This window comes from Diadema setosum, chromosome 9 (assembly GCF_964275005.1).
Source record: "Diadema setosum chromosome 9, eeDiaSeto1, whole genome shotgun sequence".
Classification (NCBI taxonomy): domain Eukaryota; kingdom Metazoa; phylum Echinodermata; class Echinoidea; order Diadematoida; family Diadematidae; genus Diadema; species Diadema setosum.
The window spans coordinates 26,908,785-26,931,311 of record NC_092693.1 but is presented as its reverse complement, the minus strand read 5'-3'; the positions used below and the strand labels follow the sequence as shown (position 1 = coordinate 26,931,311).

Here is a 22,527-nt window from a genome sequence, read left to right as displayed (position 1 = left end):
ATGTGCTTATAGCCTTTGGAAGTTTGTTTATGTTTTCTTTTTTCGATGTGCCTTAACACCATCCCATCACAAACAAAAACCATTGTTTCAAAAATTGATGTGTCCATCATTTCCCAAGTTTGACAGGTCTGTCAACTGCAGTACTGCTGTCAATGATTTCATTTAAATGCAAGACTCATCAACTCACGATTTATTAAAGCGCTCTGTTCTTACTCCCATCTCATCCCCTAAATACCTATGCATGCATAAGGAGAGCCTCCATACGGTTTTGAATTAATTTTAATCTGTGTTGATGGTAGTCTTGACACACACAAAAAATACGGTAAAAATGTGCGATGTTTACAGGACAGAGATAGGGAGGAGAGATGAATTGTTTAATGATGCGTGCAGTGAACGAATACAATCATCTTGCCAATTAGTGTGCCCTTTAGAAAACGTATTTGTACTTAACAGTAAATGGTTGTGTTGCACAAACATAATGTATAATATAAAAAAGCCCAACAACGAGAAGACATTAAAGGGAACCCAAACCCAAAGAGCAATGTGGGTTGATTGAAAGCAACACTATTAGTAGAACACATCGGTGAAAGCTTGAGGAAAATCGGAGAATCGATGCAAAAGTTATGAATTTTTAAAGTTTTGGTGTTGGAACCGCTGGATGAAGAGACTACTATAGAGGTTACGACGTATGAGAAAACAACGATATAAAGAAAATTCCACAAAAATTCCTTTTCCACGAAAATTACACATTCCATCAACTTGATACTGACATATGCAAAAGGTAGCAATTACTCCCCCTGCTTTCTGAAAGCAATTAGTCAAGTGCTCTATCGTTACGCTAAAAAAAAAAAAAAAAATGCTATTGGAATGATTCGGCGATGTCACCGAATTCGAGGTTGTTAATGTACCAACGTTTGCCGATAAGCCACTGTTATCCAACTAAGTTAGACAGTGTGACACAACCTGGAGGTATGTTATATTTGCAGACTAAGGTTGCATATCATAGTTGCAATACCATGGCAGAATTGTACGAAGAAAAACAAATCACCTTTTTAATGCAAAATTGCCTTACCAGATCATCTATGCATATGTACACGAATCATGTCCTTCACAAATGCCGACTCATTATGAAACAAAGAGCAATTCATGGAGGATCGACGTGAATATTTGATTGTAAAATATATAAGACGAGAGAGAACACAACCATGGCACCCTTGTCACATGGGTCAATGTTCAAGCTGGTCATGAAAAAATGCAGCTTTGTCCACACCATGAACTGATATCAGTTCCCGTGGAAATACCTCATCTAAGTGGTTGTTCCCATCGGTTTTGATTATCACAATCTACATGTTTAACAATAATCCTTAAGCAATAATTAAGTCTCGGAGGAGAGAGAGAGAGAGGAGGGGGGAGAGAACAGATCTGTTGCCGAGGTTCAAAAATAAAAGCTACGAAAAAATGCAGGTTTACGCTATGAAGCAGGCTTTCTGTAAATACAAGGTCTCCATAATCAGAACTTCAGTAATAATGTACACTGTGCTTGGCAATCATCTCTCACCTCAAAATAATAATAAAAAAGTGTCCTTATGTGCATTGTGTTTGGACATCTGCTCTGTCAAATGTCAGGTCCCTACTTTTATACTCTCTGGAATTCCTGGAAGAATAACGATTCCTTTGCTGACAAAACCATTTTTGTTTTAATGCTGAGTATAGGAGTGTAAAAATTATAAAAAATTAAGTCAAGTGAGCCAAATGCCCATCATCGAGATTACCACTCAAGCATATACCCTCTTCGTGCAATATTTCACCTAGCCTGATAGCCTTAGGAACTATCGGGGCTCGAAGTTATCAAGGCTTTCGTAGTTCTCACAGATGAGGCCTGACATTAATTAGCATGTTTAAATAGTTTTGTGACTAAGACAAACACAGACCCAAGAACGCATATACACACAGTGAAAAATATTGAAATAAAAAGAATAGGTTTAAACAATCAATAAACAAGGGAAATCGCTGTTTAGCCGCTATTGAGACACACACAGTCCTGAAACGCATACACACAATAAAAACATTAAAAAAAAGGATTTGATTAACAAAACTCAATAAACAACGAAAACAACTGTTTAGGTAATAGGTACTATAAACAGGTATTATAAGTATATTTTCTAGATTTTTTTTTCTGCGAAGAGTGTTTTGTGGATTTGGCCCTCCTCAAGAGAGACAAAAGACCAATTAAAGGTATTTTCAGTAAATTTTCTATCAAGTATTTTTTTTCTGCAGAAAATCCTTTTGAGGATTATCAACTGGTCAAGACAGTTCTAATGCGTACTTAACAGCATCTTCTTTGGCCACTGCTATTACACGACTTTTAAATTCTAACGACGCTAAAGAATGGGTAGGAGGCCTACGTCATGTATAGGGCCTTACTGTTATCACAACAGCAAGTCATATTGCAAATTGGTCGTCAACCAAATTCAGTTGCATCTGCATCACGATTCGGCAGGGATTCGGGTAGAACCCTAATGAAATCAACCTTGTGGTGCAACCAAGCAGGTTACAGGTATTCTATTAGTATGAAAGCACTCGCCGTGGCCCGGGTAACCTTTCAGGCTGATTTTGGGCCTTTTTTCCTTTCTGCATTTGAATATACTTACATTGACCGAGTTTGCTGGAGGACCCCGTAACGATTAGCCATAGAACACAGATTGTCATATATTCCACTAAGAGAAGCATCCTTGAGAGTATGCTCGACATCTCCATCGTACGCGTCGCTCACTTTCACGTTTTTGACAAACACGACAGCACTAGGAAGTACGAACCGACATGTATTTTCCAAATTGTGGAAAAGAATACATACACAAAGACAGCGCACAAAGAGCGTATACACACTCTCACACAAATTTAGTGCTCTTCCTCGGCTATTACGAATCGTCAGCGTGCAAGTGTCAATGTGCACAACTGACTGAAAATATTCTGCATGATATAGGGCTCTGCGTGCGTGCGAGCGCTCGACGTCCACTGTGCGTGTTTGCTTATACACCTGTAATAGTATGCAATGTGCAAGCGTCCTCATGGCCTTCCATGCATCGACCCCGTATCTCACGTCGGTTTGCTACGGGCATCTTTTCTCGTATCTCTTCAAGATTACTATAAGTATCAAGCATTCAGATTGCATAATTTATAGGCAGCGATTGATGAAATGATGATGCGCTTTCAGATGAGTGGAACTCGCATTTTCAGTCTCACTTGCAACGTCTGGGCCATATTTAATAACCATGTCTACGTCAAATATTTAAAAAAAAAATAGTGGTATCGAATACCAATTATATCCTGATGATAGGGTACTAGTATCCGCATAGAAAATCGTTGATGAATGCGCTATATGTACTCTTTCCATTTCGTCAAACTTAAAGGGGATGGCTAGTAACTGATCAGTGGGAATCAGTGGGAATGCTGGGGGATGATTGTTCCAGTCCTTTGGGGGATTCATTTAAGAGTACATTATCTATTGTTGTGTGAAAATTATTTGCTTCAGAATGGTCTCATATTCAAGTAATGTGCAGTTTAATCGCCCCGTCTCTGTACAGGCATGCTAACCTGGAAACATTAAACTGCACATTACTTGAATATGAGATCATTCTGAAGCAAATAATTTTAACACAACAATAGATATATAATGTACTCTTAAATGAATCCCACAAGGATTGGAACAATCATCCCCAGCATTCCCACTGATCAGTTACTAACCATCCCCTTTAAAGCAAAAATGTCCTAGAATCACATTGACATATTACTTTTTCTGTGTCGTTGAACTGCAGTAATCAAGCACATACACACTCACACCAATTGAAGTCCATACACCAAGTGTTATGCTGATAAGAAGAGTGCAAGATGTATAATCCCACTTCCAATGAGTTATTCAGAAAATGGAAATGATGTAAGACAATATTAACTGAACTTTTTCCTTCAGTCTTATAAAAAATGCGACCAAGCTACGATATATTCTGTTCAATCAACACAACCTGCTGATCTATAGGCTTATCACTTGATGTTTCAGTCTCGAGAAGGATGTTTATCCATGCCTTCTGCCTTGTTTATCTTTGTATGTGTGTCTATGTGTGTGGTGGGGGGGGGGGATTCGGTTGATTATCCCTTCATAATAATCCTCAATTTTTCGTGGAATTATACTCTATCACCTTCTTATCTTAAACATGGAATTTTGGTGTGTGGGGAAATGCAACTGCAACTCATTAATTTTCTTCTTTTTTTTTGTATTGAAAAACGTACAATGTAAGAATTATCAATGATGTCGAATATTTCTGTCATACAAACTACCTTTACAACTAAAACATTAACCTAAAAATCTCGGGTTTATTCTACTACAATCTCGGAAATTATACGTATAAATATAAATTATCAGTAAAAGAAGTACCACCTGTTTTTCTTCTTGTTCTTGTTCAGAAGAAACCATTTCATTCATTGTCATCCCACTCTTCTGAGTGACACATATTACAATGCCTTCCACGTATTCGTAACATCTTTGCAAAGAAAACAATCATGTTTACTGGAACAAGGGTCCTGTTGCATAAAGAACCGAGAAAAACTCGGTTAGAGGTGGGTGCCTACCCGAGTTTCATGGTTAGTCAATTTCTCTGGTTAAAAATTACTAAACTGTCAAATATGCCTTTTGTTAAGACCAAAATCACACTGCAAATGCATATGATCGCACAAATAAACTAATGTTCAGGTGGTTTATTAACAATGACACCCACGAGTCATACCACCCACAAGACATACAGCCAACTAGTTATACAGCCCACAAGTTCCACATCAAGTAGAATAGGCCCACGAGTTATACAGCCCATGAGTTCGACACTAGGCAAATAAAACCCATTATGAGTTCGACAATATACGCAAAAAGGAAAAAAAAAGGCTTACGAGACCAACACTACGCAAAAAAAAAGGGCTCACGAGACTGACATTACTCAAACAACGCCCATGAGACCGGCACTACGTAAAACGGGCTCACGAGACCGACACTAGACATAGAAGGCCCACGAGACCGACAGGATGAACAGCGCCATGTATAACGAGTGCGTGATCAGGTGTTCTGGGACAAAATTGAGTGTATTCTTGTCAATTCTTTATTTTTTTTTTTTTGAAATGCTTGAATGTTTGTTGAAATAAATGCCTGTATGGGCGAAAGAGAGAGAGAGAGAAAAAAGAGTGCTTTATAGGATGACACCATAGTGGCATAAGGAAGAAATGAGTGATGCTAAAGTTCAAGTTCAAGTTCAAATTTGTTTTCATATCCATCCATCAATACAATGTATAAGCAGACATATTTGTAATAATTGCAAAAACGTAAATTGAAATGAATTGAATTGAATAACTGAAACTGCACTGGTCTTACACTCGAGACACAGTGAACAGTGCCAGCACGTTTATTTTCATATTTCACTTGACATCTACAGTAAAAGAAAAAGAATACAAACAAGCAAGATACACAATTATGACATAAAGCGGGTCAGGAGTAGAAAGTGTGTCAGTATACACTGGTTGATTATGTACATTAGACAATTCTCTATAACATGACCTTGTGAAAGGTTCCAGGAGATGTAAATACCAATGTAAATTTGTTATGCAATGGAGATAGGACACGAAGTACTAATGACAAAACTGTATGAAAGCTAAAATAGCAAGGTACAAAGGGCAGAAGAAGTAAAAGAAAAGGAAAAGGAAAAGACAAGAATCCAAAGAATAAGAAGTGAGTGAAAAATAGCATATAGATACACAAGTATACGAGCACATGTCTAGAATCAAGTTCATAACGAGTTCAAAATGCAAATACTATAGTGGTAATATTGTGGGAGCATAAACGCTGGAAACAGAGGTAAAGCAATCGCAGACTGCAGGTTGATCCGCCATGCATTGAAAGAGGATAATGCAAATGACAGGTTAAAAAATTCCAATCAGGTAAGTTATACTCATTAAATAACATTGATTTGAATTTTTGTTTGAATATGAACAGTTTAGAACATTTGATTAAATCTGCGGGAAGATCATTCCAGAATTTGGGTCCTGTAAAAACAATTGTTTTTGAGCAAAGAGTGTGCGAGTACGTGGACGATGAAATGAATCTCTTTGTCTTGTGGGGTAAGCATGAACTGCATAGTTTTTCTGAAACATATATGCATAAATATGTCATGATAACTATACGGAAATGAATTCAATTCAGTTCAATTCATTTATTTTTATACTTCTCGTACATGATTGTCACATCAGAAATAATGATACAGGTTCTTTTACCTTATAAACAATGTGCAAAAACGAACAATATACATGGTAATATCACATCAATTGAAATGATAACTGGTCGAAATCGAATGGGATTGAACAAAAAGAAGTATGATGGGACCTACATGAAAGCAAGCTTGTTTGGCTGTAGGCCCCGAGTAGTCAGTGTTTGTGAAAAAGAAACGGAGAACGGATAGAAGATAAGACCAGGTGAGTGAATGGTGCCAAATAAGAAAAACGGGGTATACCTATGTGATTAAAAAGAAGAAAAAAAAAAAGAAAACTATACTAAAATGTGAACCATGATTGTGGCCGAGCTATCATTTGTTTACGAGGTTAAGCATGATTTGGTTATGGAACCTCCTTTGGTATACATTATAAAACTGTTATTGCATTAAAACTATCACAAGGTTATGTTCAGTAAGACACAAAAAGTTACATGTACAGCTATTAAACCATTTGGTGCCTGCCGTCAAGCTGTGGATAACAAGTGAGAGAGAGGTAGAGGGAAGGAGGAAGAGAGGGGAACGAAGTAGCTCGTGAAAATAATGAATTCGGAGAATCTGACGGCAGGGCCCAAAACACAATCTGCGGCGGGTTGACAAGAGTGTTTGAACGGACAATAACATACCACAATATTACATAAGACATTACAAATTTATTCAGTGTCTGCAAGATATGTACTCAATAAAAACTCTTTTAATTTGCGTTTAAAAGAATAAAGGACAAGCAGCTTGTTATTTCGGGGGAGAGGTCATTCCAGTATCTAGGGCCCGTATACATTATCGTTTTTTTCAGCGAAAATTGTTCGAGTGCGTGGAAGGTGAAATGCGTCACTTTGGCGGGTAGGATAATTATGAATCTAATAGTTTTTCCTGAACATGCGAATAAAAACATCCGGTAGCTCCTTGGCAGAATATTTGTACATAAATATGCCGTCATTATAACTGAACAGATCTGATGTTATCAGTAATTTATTTTTAAAGAATTAGTTGTTCATGTGGACAAATATCCGACATGGTTGATATTTCTAATGGCGCGTTTTTGAATACGGAACAGTACATTGAGAAGATTTCTAGTTGCATTCCCCCACACAAGAATACCATAATTAAGGTACGGAGTGATCAAATAGAATAAAGATTAAGCAAAATTTGACTAGGAAAAACACCCTTAAGCTTATTAAGAACACCCGTGTTTTTAGAAAGAATATTACTTAAATAACTAATGTGGGATTTCCAAGATAAATCACTATCAATATATTAAGCCCTAAAAAATTTATACTACTGACTTGATTTAATTCAATTTCATCAAACTTAATATGGAAGGGAAGGGTTTTAAGACTGTTGCTAAATAGCTTACAATAAGTTTTATCTATACTCAGTGACAATTTATTGGCGTATATCCAAGACTGCACAGATTTAAGTTCTTTATTCATTGTGTTAACAAGAGTATGAGGATCTCTGTGCGTAAAAAAAAAACAAACAAACAAATTGGAGTCATCAGCGAAACATTATAAAGGAAAGAGCTGATGAGGAACTAGGAAGATCGTTAATGTACAAAACGAACAATAGTGGCCTAATAAAGAGCCCTGTGGAACACCACATGAAATTAACTTCAATTGAGAATCACGGCCATTTATAGTCACAAATTGTTTTCTGTTTGATAAATAATCTCGAAACCAGACCAAAGCCTTCCCACTAATACCATAATGCCGTAGCTTATAAATCAAAATATCGTGGTTGATTGTATCGAATGCCTTCGAAAAATCAAGAAAAACTCCAATTGTGTGTGAGACGTCATCTATAGCATGAGCAACTTTATGAATAAAAGTGAGTAAGGCATGGGTTGTGCTGTGGTTTTTCCTAAAACCAAACTGGGAGTTACAAAAAACTTCACATTTTTCAAGAAATTTGTGTGTGCGCGTATATACCAACCTTTCAAGAAGTTTTGAGAATGAAGTTAACAAAGAAATAGGGCGATAATTTGTAACGGATTCTTTTTGTCCTTTTTTTAAAAATTGGTACTACTTAAGCTATTTTCATTTTTTGAGGAACTACGCCAGTAGATAACGATGAATTAAAAATGTGTGTTAATGGTGAAATTACTTCATTAATGATGTTTTTAAGTAGAAAATTTGTGATCCCATCACATCCAGAGCTTTTCTTTGTGTTCCAATTTTGTACTATGTCTTTGATTTCTTCTTCAACGACTGGTTCGAAAAAAAAAAGAGACTGCTGATTCTGATTTTTTTTTAGAAAGTAATGAAAATCAGTGTTAGAAATGTGGAATACTGCTGGCAAGATTAGGTCCTATGCTTACAAAGTATTCATTGAATACTTCTGCCATGTCAGCTTGATCTTCAATATGCTTGTCATTGTTAATGATATGCCTATGGGGTTCATTGTTGTTGTTTTTTTGTTTTGTTTTTTTTTTTTGTATTCAGCGCTTCATTTATCACCTTCCACGTACTCTTGGTGTCATTTTTATGCTTGATAAACTGCTTTGAAAAATATATTCGTTTGGCTAAACGTATAGATGATGTAAGAACGTTGCGATAATGCACATACCGTCCTAGACCGAGCTCGACTGTTAGGATCACTTCTGTATTTATAAAAAAAGGATATTTTTACGATTAATAAACCTGAGGAGAGATTTTGTGATCCATGGTTTTGTTTTGTTGTTGTTGTGGGTTTTTTTTTTTTGGAACCTTTTAACGGTTTGATCGAGTAAATGGCTTAACGGGTATCGTGGAATTACATGTGGATGATAGTATTTGTGAAAAATATTCAAACGCTAAATTTACATCGCTTTGGTTGTTAACTGAAATGTAAATGTACCTAAGTTGTATAAAAACAAATCAGCAACCTTAAGGAGTCTGTTTTCAAAGAAGAAATAATTCAAGTGGCAATAGAAATCAGCTAGATTGACTGAACGAATAGCCCGTTTTTGTATTTTGAAAATTTTATCAAATTGTGATTTTGCACAATTTCCTTAGTCAAGTATACCGTATCTGCGAAAATAAGCGATGAATAAAAGATTTTCACAATACAATTTGGAAAAAACGAATGTTTGATTTTATTTAAAATCCCAGTATTTCTTGAAAGCATCTTAGATAAGTAATCTATGTGATATTTCCATGATAATTCATGGTCAATATAAAGACCTACAAATTTTGACGATTCAACTTGAATTAAACAATCATTAGTCATTTTCATATCGCCAGGCAAGTGGGTCACAGAGTTACTAAATAACATGTACATGATTTTGTTTACATTGAGAGACAACTTGTTTTTTTGAATCCACATTTGAACCTGTTCACTACATCTAAAAAGGTTGTTGGGTTTCGATGTGAAAAGAAGATACTAGAATCATCGGCAAAAAGAAGGAAGGATAAAACATTAGATGAATTTTTGAAATCATTTATGTATAAAAGAATAAACAAAAGTGGACCTAAAAGAGATCGTTGAGGGACCCCCGCAAGATAGTGTTTTCAAACTGGAACTAAAGCCGTTGATATTGACAAACTGTTTCCTGTTGGTTGGATAGCTCCTGAACCAGTCCAAAGCCTTTCCACGTATCCCATAGTGCGAGAATTTATGTAACAAAATATCGTGATCGATAATGTCAAAGGCCTTGGACGGGTGCAGGAATATACAAACTGTATGTGATGAGGCGTCAATAGCTTGGGCTACTTTATCGATGAAAGCAAGCAGAGCGTGTGTAGTAGAGTGTTTTTTCTAATCCAAATTGAGAATCACACACACACAAAAATTGCATTCATTTAAAAACTTCATTACACGGGAATATAATTATCAAATGTTCGAGAATCTTAGAAATCGTGGTCAATAGAGAATTTGGACGATAATTACTTACATCTTCTTTATTACCTTTTTTTTTATAAACTGGAACAACTTTAGCAAATTCCATTTGACTATACAATAGGCACTGTGCCAGTAACAAGGGACAAATTCATATATATGTTAAAGGAGACAGTATTGCGGATATAATATTTTTCAGTAAAAAATCTGTAATGCCATCATGTCCAGCACTCTTTTTTTTCTTTTGCTTTTAACTTGTATTAACCTCATAGTCTTGGATAGGAGTAAAAAAAAACACACACTGAGGATTTGGATCAGTTAAGATATAATGACATTCTTTATCTGTTACTAGAATACTACCAGCAAGACTGGGGCCTAAATCAACAAAGAAATTATCAAATGCATGAGCAACATGTATCGGATTTTGGATCAAGATACCACGCTGAAATATTTCCTTCACTTGTTCCGATCTATCTTTAACTTGGAGAACTTCATTAATCACCTTCCACGTACTGTTGGTATCATTTTGTAAAGGAAAAACTGCCTCGTGAAATCTCTTCTTAGCAAGTCTCAAAGAAGTTGTAAGAGTATTGCAATAACGAGCATATTTACTTTTCGTATTTTCGTTCGGATTCCTCTTGTATTTACAAAATAAATTATTTCTTATGCAGGGCTGCACACTAACCCATTTTTTCTGCCGGTCCAACCTGTCTCTGTCGGACCGGTAAATGCCCCGTTTTACCATTTTTTGCCGGTCCGAACAGAAAATTTACCGGTCAACAACAACAACCTAAAAAAACATTAAATGACTTGCAAACTTATTTTCTTGTTTTTTATGGACGAACCCCCCCCCCCCCCCCCCATCCCCGTACATTTTACAGATTAATATTTTTTCTTAAACTTGCATTATTTATTGCACAAAAAAAAAATAAAAAAAAGATAGGAAAAAATAGAATGTTTGTTTGTGAATTACAGTGTAAAATGATAATGAACAAAATCATATTGTATCAAATGCGTTTGTGACTTTTTCTAAACATCGGCACACGAACTTGCTGAGTAACCTGCTCTTGGTGGTCAGTTGGATTGCGACGATTTAATGAATTATTTTAGCTGCGATATTTTCTGATGCACGCGCTACAAGGGGTTCTTTATTTTTCTCCCGATAATCTATTCGCATTTGTGCATGCGTTTTGAAAGGTACACGACATGCAGGGCCGAATTTGCGCCCATTTCCACCTCAAATATTAGCGGGATTGTGACGATTTCATAAATTACTTCGGCTGTAATATTTTCTGATGCAAGCGCCAAAAGAGGTTGAAAATGTGTCCTTTATTTTTTCCCGACAAACTCTTCGAATTTCGTAAGTGCGTTCTTAAAAAGATGCACCACATGGCCGAATTCATTATACTTTTTTTGCCTATTTCTACCTCAAATATCAGCGGGATTGGTTACGATTTCATAAATTACTTTGGCTGTAATCTTTTATGATGCACGCGCCAAAAGGGGTTGAAAATGTGTCCTTTATTTTTTCCCAATAAACTCTTCGAATTTCGTAAGTGCGTTCTTACAGATGTTCCACACAGCCGAATTCATGATACTTTTTGCGCCTATTTCTACCTCAAATATAAGCGGAATTGTGGCGATTTCACGTATTACTTCGGATGTAACTTTTTGTGATGCATGCACCGGCAAGAATGGTTGAAAATGCGTTCTTTATTTTTCTCCCCATAATCTCTTCGCATTCCGTACATGCGTTCTACGACACGGCCGACTTCACGATCATTTTTGCGCCTATTTCTACCTCAAATATCAGCGGGATTGTGATGATTTCATGAATAACTTCGGCAGTAATCTTTTATGGTAAACGCGCCAAAATGGGTTGAAAAAGTGTCCTTTATTTTTCCCGGATAAACTCTTCGCATTTCGTAATGCGTTCTAAACAGATATACGACACGGCCAAAAATCATGATTCTTTTTGCGCCTATTGTTTCCTCAAACTTCAACGGGATTGCGATGATTTCATGAATTATTATTCGGCCGTAATCTTTATGATGCACGGGCCAAAATGGGGTTGAAAATGTGTCCTGTATTTTCTCCCAATAATCTCTTCGCATTTCGTACATGCGTACACGACACGGCCGAATTCACGATCCTTTTATCGCCTATTTCTACATTAAATATCAGACGAATTGTGGCAATTTCATGAATTACTTCAGATGTAATCTTTTGTGATGCACGCACAAGTTAGAATGGTTGAAAATGCGTTCTTTATTTTTCTCCCCATAATCTCTTCGCATTCCGTATACATGCGTTCTTGAAAGGTATACGACATGGCCGAATTCACGATCCTTTTTGCGCCTATTTCTACCTCAAAATCAGCGGGATTGCGATGAGTTCATGTATGACTTCGGATGCAATCTTTTATGATACACGCGCCAAAAGGGGTTGAAAATGTGTCCTTTATTTTTCCCCGATAAACTCTTCGCATTAACTTTGTAAATGCGTTCTTAAAAGATACACGACACGGCCAAAAATCATGATTCTCTTGCGCCTATCGTTTCCTCAAACTTCAACGGGATTGAGATGATTTTATGAATTATCACTCGGCTATATAATCTTTATGATGCACGGGCCAAAAGGGTTTGAAAATGTGTGCTGCATTTTTCACCCAATAATCACTTCGCATTGCGTACAGTACATGCCTATACGTCACGGCCGAATTCACGGTCCTTTTAGCGCCTATTTCTACATCAAATATCAGCGGGATTGCGATATGTCATTGATTATTTCGGCTGTAATCTTTTGTGATACATTCACCAGAAGGGTTGAAAATGCGTTCTTTATTTTTCTCCCGATAATTTCTTCGTATTTGGCGTTTTCAAAATTATAAATTGCATGCAGGGCGGAATTCGATATTCTTTTTGCGCCTATTATTGTTTACTCAAATTCCAACGGGATTGCGAAATTTTCATGAATTACTATTCGGCTGTAATTTATATGATGCAAGCGCCAAAAGGGGTGAAAATGTGTCCTTTATTTTTCTCCCGCTAATCTTTTCCCATTTCGTACATGCGTTCTTATCTACAAGGTATACGACACGGCCGAATTCACGATCCTTTTTGCGCCTATTTCTACCTCAAATATCAGCGGGATTGTGGCGATTTCTTGAATTACTTCGGATGTAATCTTTTGTAATACACGCACCAGAAGGGTAAAAATGTCTTTTTTATTTTTCTCCCGATAATCTCGTCGCATTTGTGTATGCGTTTTTGATAACCAAGACGACATGCAGGACTGAATTCAAGATCCTTTTTTTTGCGCCTATTATTTCCTCAAATTTCAAGGGGATTGCGTTGATTTCATGAATTGTTATTCGGCTGTAATCGTTTATGATGCACTCACCAAAATGTGTCCTTCATTTTTTTTTTTCTTTTTCTCCTCTATAATCTTTTCGCATTTCGTACATAATCTTTTGGAAGATATACAACGCGGCCGGTCGATCCTCTTTGGGACGATTTCTACCTGAATATGTAAGCGGGACTGCCATGATTTCATGATTTTTTTTTTCTCCCTATAAGTATTATCTCTTCACATTTTGTGCATGCGTTCTTAAAAAGTACACGGAAGGGCCGATTTCGTGATCCTTTTTGCGCCTATCTTCGTAATGAGAACATTCTGAGCGAATGAAAATATTAATTTGTGAAATGACTGCTCAAAATGAAAATAAACGCAATCAGATCCATTTACTGTATCACTGAATATCGAGTGTGTTTTTACTTTTTCTATAAATCGACACAAGTAAATTAGTTCTAACATAACTGCCACGCTGCTGCGAAGCCGGGATCGGATCGATCTTGCGTTAAAAAAATCATGAGTAAAATGACCCAGAAATCTATGCGTGCGCTTCTTTCAATGCTTCTTGTCTGGCATGACCGCCGATCGCAAGCAAACGAGAAGCAGTTACACTGTACATGCTTTGCATCGTTTGCTTTGCATGTATTGCATTGCATGGCAGTGCGTGAGCAGCGCCAAATGCGCAAGCGAGCGCGAATGTAACTGGTCGACTGCTAGTGCTCAAAACTATGTTTACTGTACAAATTGCACCGCTAGACATAAACGAGAACTTGCGTAAAACTTGTTGAACAGTGCGATATCTTGCATTCTGTTTCTCCCTGATCGGGGCTGCTCTTTTCCTTTCTACTGACCCCACCAATGCTTTTTTTTTTTTTTTTTTTTTACTGGTCATGTCGGACCGGTAACTTGTGGATTTCCTGAAAAGTTACCGGTCCGACAGTGACTTTTACCGGTCTTTGACCGTCGGACCGGCGCCAGTGTGCAGCCCTGTCTTATGATTGATAGACTCAAGGAGGGATTTGGCGATCCAAGGCATTCTTGGTGCTCTTTTATAGGTAGAACGAATGGATTGTCGTAAAGGAATAATTTCATCATAATGCATAGAAAATGTTTTAAAGGAAATTATTAAATGAAGTGTCTACATTATCATCAATAGCAAAAACTTCTTCCCAGTTAGCAGTCAACAATCTCTCCCTGAGTCTATCGAGGTTGCGTTCAGAAAAATCACGAAAAGTATCTTTGAGTCTTAAAACAACTATTTTTTACAAGAGGAACCTTGGCATATATGGGGAAATGATCAGATATATTGGATACTATAACACCAGATGATACAGACGAAATATTGTTGGAAAATATGTTGTCTATCAACGTGGATAATGTATCAGTCACACAGGTAGGTTTTCTGATTAACAGTATAAGGTATTTGGACAACATCGAATATAAAAACTCTTGGCAGGGACATTTTAATTGCAATTAAGCAAATTCAAATTGAAGTCCCCCATAATAAAAAAAAAAATATTCTTTTGATTTAGGGAAGGCGCTAACAAATCAGAAAATGTTTCAAAAAAGTCCTGGAAATTGAAGACGGTGGCTTATAAACTTCATCAACTACAATATTCTTTTGTTTTGACATTTCAATTTCAATAAAAGTACATTCCAAAATATCACACATTATATTCAAATCCTTCAATATTTTGACTTTGAAATTATCTGTAACAAAATAACCTACACCACCCTCTCTCCTACTAAGCCTATTATTTGAATGAAAGGTGTACCCTGGAATAGGAAAAAAAATGAGGACGGCAAGTTGTTTATCCAAGTCTCTGAGACACCAATGACGGAACAACCAGATTTCACCTGATTTAAAAATCAATCGTCTTTTTAATACTTCGATATTGTAATGCAAAAGAAGAAGTTGGCTCACAGGATTCTTTTGCGTTTTTTGAACGAATGATAATTAGTGGTGATGTTGCAAGCTAACCGATCATTGGGATCAAAATCAAATCGCAGCTCGGGTGTGGCCGTATAAAGTGACTGTAAAAAGACAGGGTTGTCAGCACAATCTGAAGTCTCAGTAACAAATAAAGAGTTTTTATGAACATCGTTAGCCATTGTGAATCAGGTTACAACTAGTGGGGGAGAAAAAGTTGACAGAAAAGAAAATACCACTTTCTAGCGGGACGGAGAAACAAACGAGACTTGGTTCCCAGTTATGTGACATACGAAAAAAAACACAAAAAACACCTGTTTAGGAGGTTTCGATGTACATCGAGTAGCATATTGACACTGCAAATACAAGAAAAGCATGATATAACTATTAAACAAAGAGACAATTTGACATAGTTAAATTAACAAAATACATGTAACAATGAGTAAGAAAATGAAGAAAACATAACTGTATTATATATATATATATATATATATATATACATATATATATATATGTTATATATATATATGTGTGTATGCGTGTGTATATATATATACATATATATATATATATTAAATTTGTTGAGAAATCTTTATAATATATTTTCTGTATATTGTTGTCCGTGCGTGACTTGTTTTCATTTATTGGCATATCATTATTTCACTGCACTTGTTATTTTTTGTCTTTGTACTTTTTGAAGTTTGCATTCAAATTGCATTTGATTGAATGCAGAACTAAAAGCAAACAAACAAAATTAACGGATTGATAGGCCTATTTTGCCAATAACTGTTATATGTATATATATATATATATATATATATATATATATATATGCATAGTACAAATTGAATAAGGATGGAAATGAAAATGGAGGGTCCTACTAAAAAGCAAAGCTTGTACGATATGGGACTCTCAGAAAATACATAAGAGAACGAATAACGAACTAATGAAACTACAAATAGATATAAAACAAAAGCCAAGGAACCAATATCAACAGACATGATGTCAAATTAGGAAGGAAAAAATAAAAAATAAAACCTACGTTAACACGCGCCATCGCGGACACAAGCAAACTGGAATCCATGATGTAAATGTAATGATAAAATGCAACCGAGATTGAATATATTGCAAAGAATTGTGTACACCTATCGGTAAGAATGCAGAAGAGCGGATATAAAGGAATGAGAGAATAGATACAATGGTATATGCGGTACAATTACAGGAACATCTGAGGAGGACTTGTGTTTGAGAGATTTTTCTCTAATAAAAAACTAAAAAAAGATTATTTATATGTAATTGTTTAATGTTTAAAGAGTTTAATGATGACTTGATTGAGATGATGAAACGAGCCTAATTCGGTTGTATACTATGAGATGTTAATAAAATGATTTTTTCTTATTAAATTATTCTAAAGGGGAGCTGCTAGGGCGTTGCGGCGTCAGTTCCCTCCCTCACCCTGACCATTATTTATGTGTGGGTGATTGTTTGTGCAAAAATTGATAAATTTTCTAAAAGTGTGCACCAAATCTTTCCACTTCATTCCAAAAGTGCAACAGCATCCTCGTTTGCGTGTTAATTCCTCGACCTTTTTAGGTATTCTTGCTTCCCCCCCCCCTAAAAAAAAAAAAAAAAAAAAAATATATATATATATATATATATATATATATATATATATATTGTATGTGTGTAGTGTGTGTGTGAGGATTCAAGCTACGTCTATCGTCTCATCCTGAAAACACACCTTTCACACACACTCTCTCTCTATATATGCTAGTGTTTATATATATATATATATATATATATGCGTACGGCCTTGATTATTATAGTCTAGTGGGATCTTCGGGAGGGTGGGGGGTGTGACTGCTTTAGTAATTTTAGACTAAAAGTTGGGTACCACAGTTTTCTTTGAGCATAATTAGAGTATACTGAGTTGATTTTTTTGAAACGGTTTGCAAGTAAAATCAGTGCAAGCCAATTTCATTTGCATAAACAAAATGGCTGCCAAATCATTATTTTCATTTTATTCTTAAAGGCTATTACTTCTCGAAAATCTCTACAGAACTCAGAAATTCTGGTTCAATTCCATAATGAGAAGGTAGGGCTGCACACAAGAATGTAATACATGATAATAATAATGATAATAAAAGTAATAATAATAATAATAGTAAGACCAACTACTAATTGACAAAATGGTGATGAGAAATTCCAAGAGAAGGAGGACCAACCTGTGTGTAGCCTGAATCGATTATAAGAAGGCTTATGATATGCTGCCTCATTCGTGGATCGATGACTGCTTGCAAATGTTTGGACTTAGCAGATAACATCCGAGCTTTACTGACAAATTCTATGAAGGCATGGTGAACAACCCTCACATCGAATGGCAAAGATCTTGGTCAGGTGAGAATACAACGAGGAATATTTCAAGGGGACTCACTGTCACCTCTCCTCTCTTCGTTATATCACTCATCCCACTTACAAGCGTTCTGCGAAATGCAGGGGCGGATCCAGGGAGGACAGCAACCGCGCACGCCCCCCCCCCCCCCCTTTATTTTTTGTTGAAACAAAAGAAATAAAAAGAAAAAAATGGGGGAGGGGTGCGTGCGCCCCCCCCCCCCTTTATTTTTGTAAACACGCCCCCTCTTTACGGAATTCCTGGATCCGCCCCTGGAAATGTATTGGCCGGTTATGACCTCGGAGGAAATCATGGCTCTCTCAATCATCTGCTGTTTATGGACGACCTTAAGCTCTTTCGTAAAGACGAGAAGCAGTGCGACAAGCTAGTTCAAACGGTTCGTCTGGTCAGCAAAGACATCGGCATGGACTTCGGCATCAACAAGTGCGCTACCCTGGTTATGAAGAGAGGGAGACGAGTGAAGAGTGCAGGAATATCACTCCCTGATGGAAGAATACTACAGAGTTTGGAGGAAGGAGAGAATTACAAATACCTCGGAGTGTTGGAATCTGATGATGTCTCGAGCAATACTATCAAAGTGTCTGTGACGAAAGAGTACTTCTCACGTGTAAAAAGTGTACTAAAATCACACTTAAATGGCGGACACGTGATCACAGCTCTAAACACCTGGGCGGTAGCAGTTTTGAGATACACAGGAGGAGTGGTCGAATGGACGAAGGCGGAACTGGCTGCTATGGATCGGAAGACAAGAAAGATGCTCTCGATGTACAAAACCCACCAAATGAGTGCGTATGTCGACAGGTTGTACCTGCCAAGGAAAGGAGGCCGAGGGCTCGTGAGTGCATCAGATTGCGTCGAAATGGAGCAAATCAGCCTCAACAATTACATAAACAGCAGTGAGGAAAAACTGCTTCCAGCCGTTCTGGTTGAAAGTGGAAATAATGTAAACGTCATTGATCCACTTACTTTCAAGAGCCAGAAACGAACAGAAAGATCCGCAAAGTGGAGAGAAAAGCAGCTGCACGGGCAGTTTTGCAGAGAGACGGAGAACATCAGCAGTAATGACACATGGTTATGGCTGAAGAAAGGAGAACTGAAGAAGGAGACAGAAGGGCTGGTCATCGCTGCCCAAGAGCAAGCACTGTCAACAAATGCTCTGAAAGCCAAGATACAAAAGAGAGATGTGGATGCCGCATGCAGAATATGCCGAGAAAGAGACGAGACAGTGCAACATATCGTATGTGGCTGTAGTAAACTGGCGCAAAAGGAGTACAAAAGACGACATGACAAACTGGCACAAGTCGTTCACTGGGAGCTTTGCAGAAAACATGAAATACCATGTGAGAGCAAATGGTATATGCACGAACCACAGAAAGTTTCTGAAAATGGTCAAGTTAAAATCCTGTGGGATTTCGATGTTCAAACTGACAATGTCATCCAGCACAGGCGTCCGGATATCATCGTCGTAGAAAGGGCTCAACAGATGTGCACAATCATCGATGTCGCGGTACCGGAAGACAGCAGAGTAGCCGAGAAGGAGAAGGAAAAGATAGAGAAGTACCAAGACCTTGCCAGAGAGCTTCGCCGCCTGTGGAATATGAGAACGAAGGTGATCCCTATTGTCGTTGGAGCACTCGGAACAACGCCACAGCAGCTGCGACGGCACTTGGACGACTTGGACGACGGCACGAATCCTGAGAAAAGTACTGGAAGTCTAAGGTTCCAGGATGGAACTTGACGTGATATTAATCTCCAAGAGATATCTTGTGAAGATAGAGATAATAGTTATAATGATAATAACTAGACTTGGAATTTGTCAACACTGACAAACTAGCTGATCCGATATATTCGGAAATAAATGTTATGACCTTTGACCCTAATTTACCTAGAAAAGATGTACTTTACATGGACAAACATGTACAAAATGTGGGAGTGAAAGGGCGTGTTTTTCTAGAGCTATTGCAAAGAAAGTCACCGAAAGAAAGACATATCTCCCGACATTGAAGCTAAGCATCAATTTCAACCAGGTCTTTGGACGTAATCCCGACGTTCAATAAGAATATGGATCACATGAACGATAGCCCAAAGTTTCATCTACAACATATTAAAATCTGGGAGAAATTCACTGAAGGATAAATTAGCTAGTACTCGATAAAGACAGTCATGTCATTTTTCATTTCCAGAAAAAAAAAATGTACTCCCATCGAGATGATACCTCATATATGCACAGCCAAAACGGCGTCCGACCAAAGCGTCGTTACAAAATGATCCATCTATCGAGGTCCATGTGTGTGCAAAATATGACGGTGATACCATATACACTAATGAGATTACAAAATGAAATATGTTTGACCTTTGACCCCACTTTACACCGCCAAGATGGCATCTGAGCAAAAAGTTGTTATTTTGTGAAATGATTCTTGCAACATGTTTCTTACGTGTGCAAAATGTGGGAAATATAGGACGTGTATTAACCAAGATACAGGATTAAACACTTTTGACCTTTGACCCTAATTTACCTACCCAAGATGGTGTCGGAGGAAGTAGTTGTTTTTCAGTGAAATGATGTTCGTGACATGAACTAAACATGTGCAAAATATAGGGTTGATAGCCATTGTTGTTGTTGATCTATTGCACAGAAAGTGGAAGAAAGAAAGAAAAATAAAGAAAAAATTAAGGTATTGTATAGAAATTCGAAGGAGAAGCATAAAAACACAGAATTGACCTATTTCATTCCCCATAGGCTCTGTGTATTCAGCAAAATGACGCTACATCGAAGCCAAGTGCCAATTTCAACCAAGTTTTTAGACGTGATTTCGACGTCGTATGAAATAACAGAGGATTATATTTGCGATAGCCCAAAGTCTCAGCTACAACATATTAAAATCTGGAAGAAATTCACCGAAGGATAAGTGAGCTAGTGCTCGAAAAAGATTGTCATGTCAATTTTCGTTTCCAGAAAAACTGCACTTCCGTAGAGATAACACGTAAACTGGTCAAATTTGACAAGGTTACTTTCAATCATTTTTACGAGGTGATACTGTCATCCAATCAAAATGTTGAAATAAACTTATGAAAGAACATTTAATAAGCTACAACATACTGAAATCTGGCTGAAAATCGGCAAAGGAAGAGTGAGATACGCTCGAGCAAACTTGAAATTTGATGACGTCATTTTGAAAATTTACTTTTTTATTTTATTAAGAAATTTGATATCTTTTGATTATTTTTCCAGCATCGCCAACCCATGAAATGACATGTACAACTCATCAGCTTTCAGAATATGTAAAGAAAAGGGGGGTCACCGTCCATCCTGACGAGTAAAATCGGATTTAAAGTTGGCGGTTTTTTGGCATAGTTGCACTATAGAGGGTGGCCCATAAAGAACGGAACACCTAATAGCGTTCACAATGTGTGGAATGTGGGGCGGACAAAGACGATCACACCGTCCGTCCCACATTCCACACACTGTGAATGCTACTGGTTCTATGACAAGCCGAATTGTCGCTGGTTTCGGTATCTCTGAGAGTGCGAAATGACCACATTTTGAAAATTGCAAAGGTTGACAAAAATGGTCCTAAAATCATAACACATTAACCAAAATTAAAGTCATGGTGTCATTGTATTGGAAAAAGAATGGTCTTTCCATTAGCATGCAAAGTAATGATATATTTGCAACAATATTGCTGAAATTAAAGATCTTAGGTGTTCCGTTCTTTTTGGGCCACCCTATATATCGCCATTGACGCGCGCGCGGAATTTCAACTTTGACGGGGTCGTATGACGTCATATTGAGTCGGATTGACTTGAAACTTGGTAGAATTATTCATTGACATTTTAGACATTCGATCCGTGTGAAAAAATGGGAAATTTCTATTGCATATGAGCTCTGCGTGCGTATATGTGCGCGCGCGTACGCGTCCGTCCATTTTTTTTTTGAAAAATGCTCCAAATGATCTGAAACGTGTGCAAAAAAAAAATTGAGCTCGATTGGAGCATGTAAATATTTCAACGCGCGCGTACGCGCACGTTTTAAGTGTAGAGATGAATTTTGAAAATATGAGTAGAATGACCTTGACTTGAACTATATGTGACGTAAATTTCATTGAAAAATTCCATTCCATTAATGAGATATGAATGAAAATGTGTTTTCATATAATGACGTCATAGTGACGTCACGGTCGACTAATCATAATGATTTTACTAGATCTGTCGTCTTTGGGACATGATACATATATGGTAGGGGAGAGCGGGGAGAAGTGGGACATTATTTCAAGTTCGCCGATTTTCTTCTTATATCTTTTTGTAGAAGAGAGGATTACATTTCCTTTTGGGCTTGCGTGAAGGTTCATGTGGTAGGTTACATAAATAGCCATAAGCTGGGGGTGGCACTGTTCTCAATTTTTTGCAGTTGATGAAAAAAAAAAAAACCAACTTATTTTGGGGGAGAAGTTGACCCACCCGTGGGTAAAGTGGGACAACGGCAAGGGAGAAATGGAACGGTGGGGGTAAAGTGGGATATCTTATAGAAATGTCAAAGTTGGAAGGCGTAATGAAACATTGGTAATGAAAACAGTCAAACATGCTTTAAAATGATCTTTATTTCAACAAAACAAGCTTGAACAACATGTTTGAAAATCTGAACTGCTTTTGTTTCCTGAACAAATTTTGCCCAATAGTTAATAAATATAAACTTAGACCTGCTGTATCTCCATTAT

The 22,527-nt window shown here is 37.2% G+C and overlaps 2 protein-coding genes across 2 annotated transcripts in view; one reads left to right on the top strand and one right to left on the bottom strand.

Moving 5' to 3' along the window:
• The window catches only part of LOC140233498 (low-density lipoprotein receptor-related protein 12-like), a 133,366-nt gene extending 130,609 nt beyond the window's left edge, over positions 1 to 2,757 (bottom strand). The window contains exon 1 of the mRNA XM_072313615.1: positions 2,652 to 2,757. Coding sequence (XP_072169716.1) covers positions 2,652 to 2,757 — 106 coding nt within the window. The remainder of the gene's footprint in view (positions 1 to 2,651) is intronic.
• A 15,368-nt stretch (positions 2,758 to 18,125) lies between these two features.
• On the top strand, positions 18,126 to 19,547 carry LOC140233267 (uncharacterized). Its single transcript, XM_072313380.1, has one exon. The coding sequence runs from the start codon at positions 18,126 to 18,128 to the stop codon at positions 19,545 to 19,547; it is 1,422 nt and encodes a 473-aa protein (XP_072169481.1).
• The last annotated feature ends 2,980 nt before the right edge of the window (positions 19,548 to 22,527 follow it).

Bases quoted from the DNA above. Each gene is read 5' to 3' on its own strand.
- LOC140233267 (XM_072313380.1), top strand. From the start codon at position 18,126: ATGGACGACCTTAAGCTCTTTCGTAAAGACGAGAAGCAGTGCGACAAG.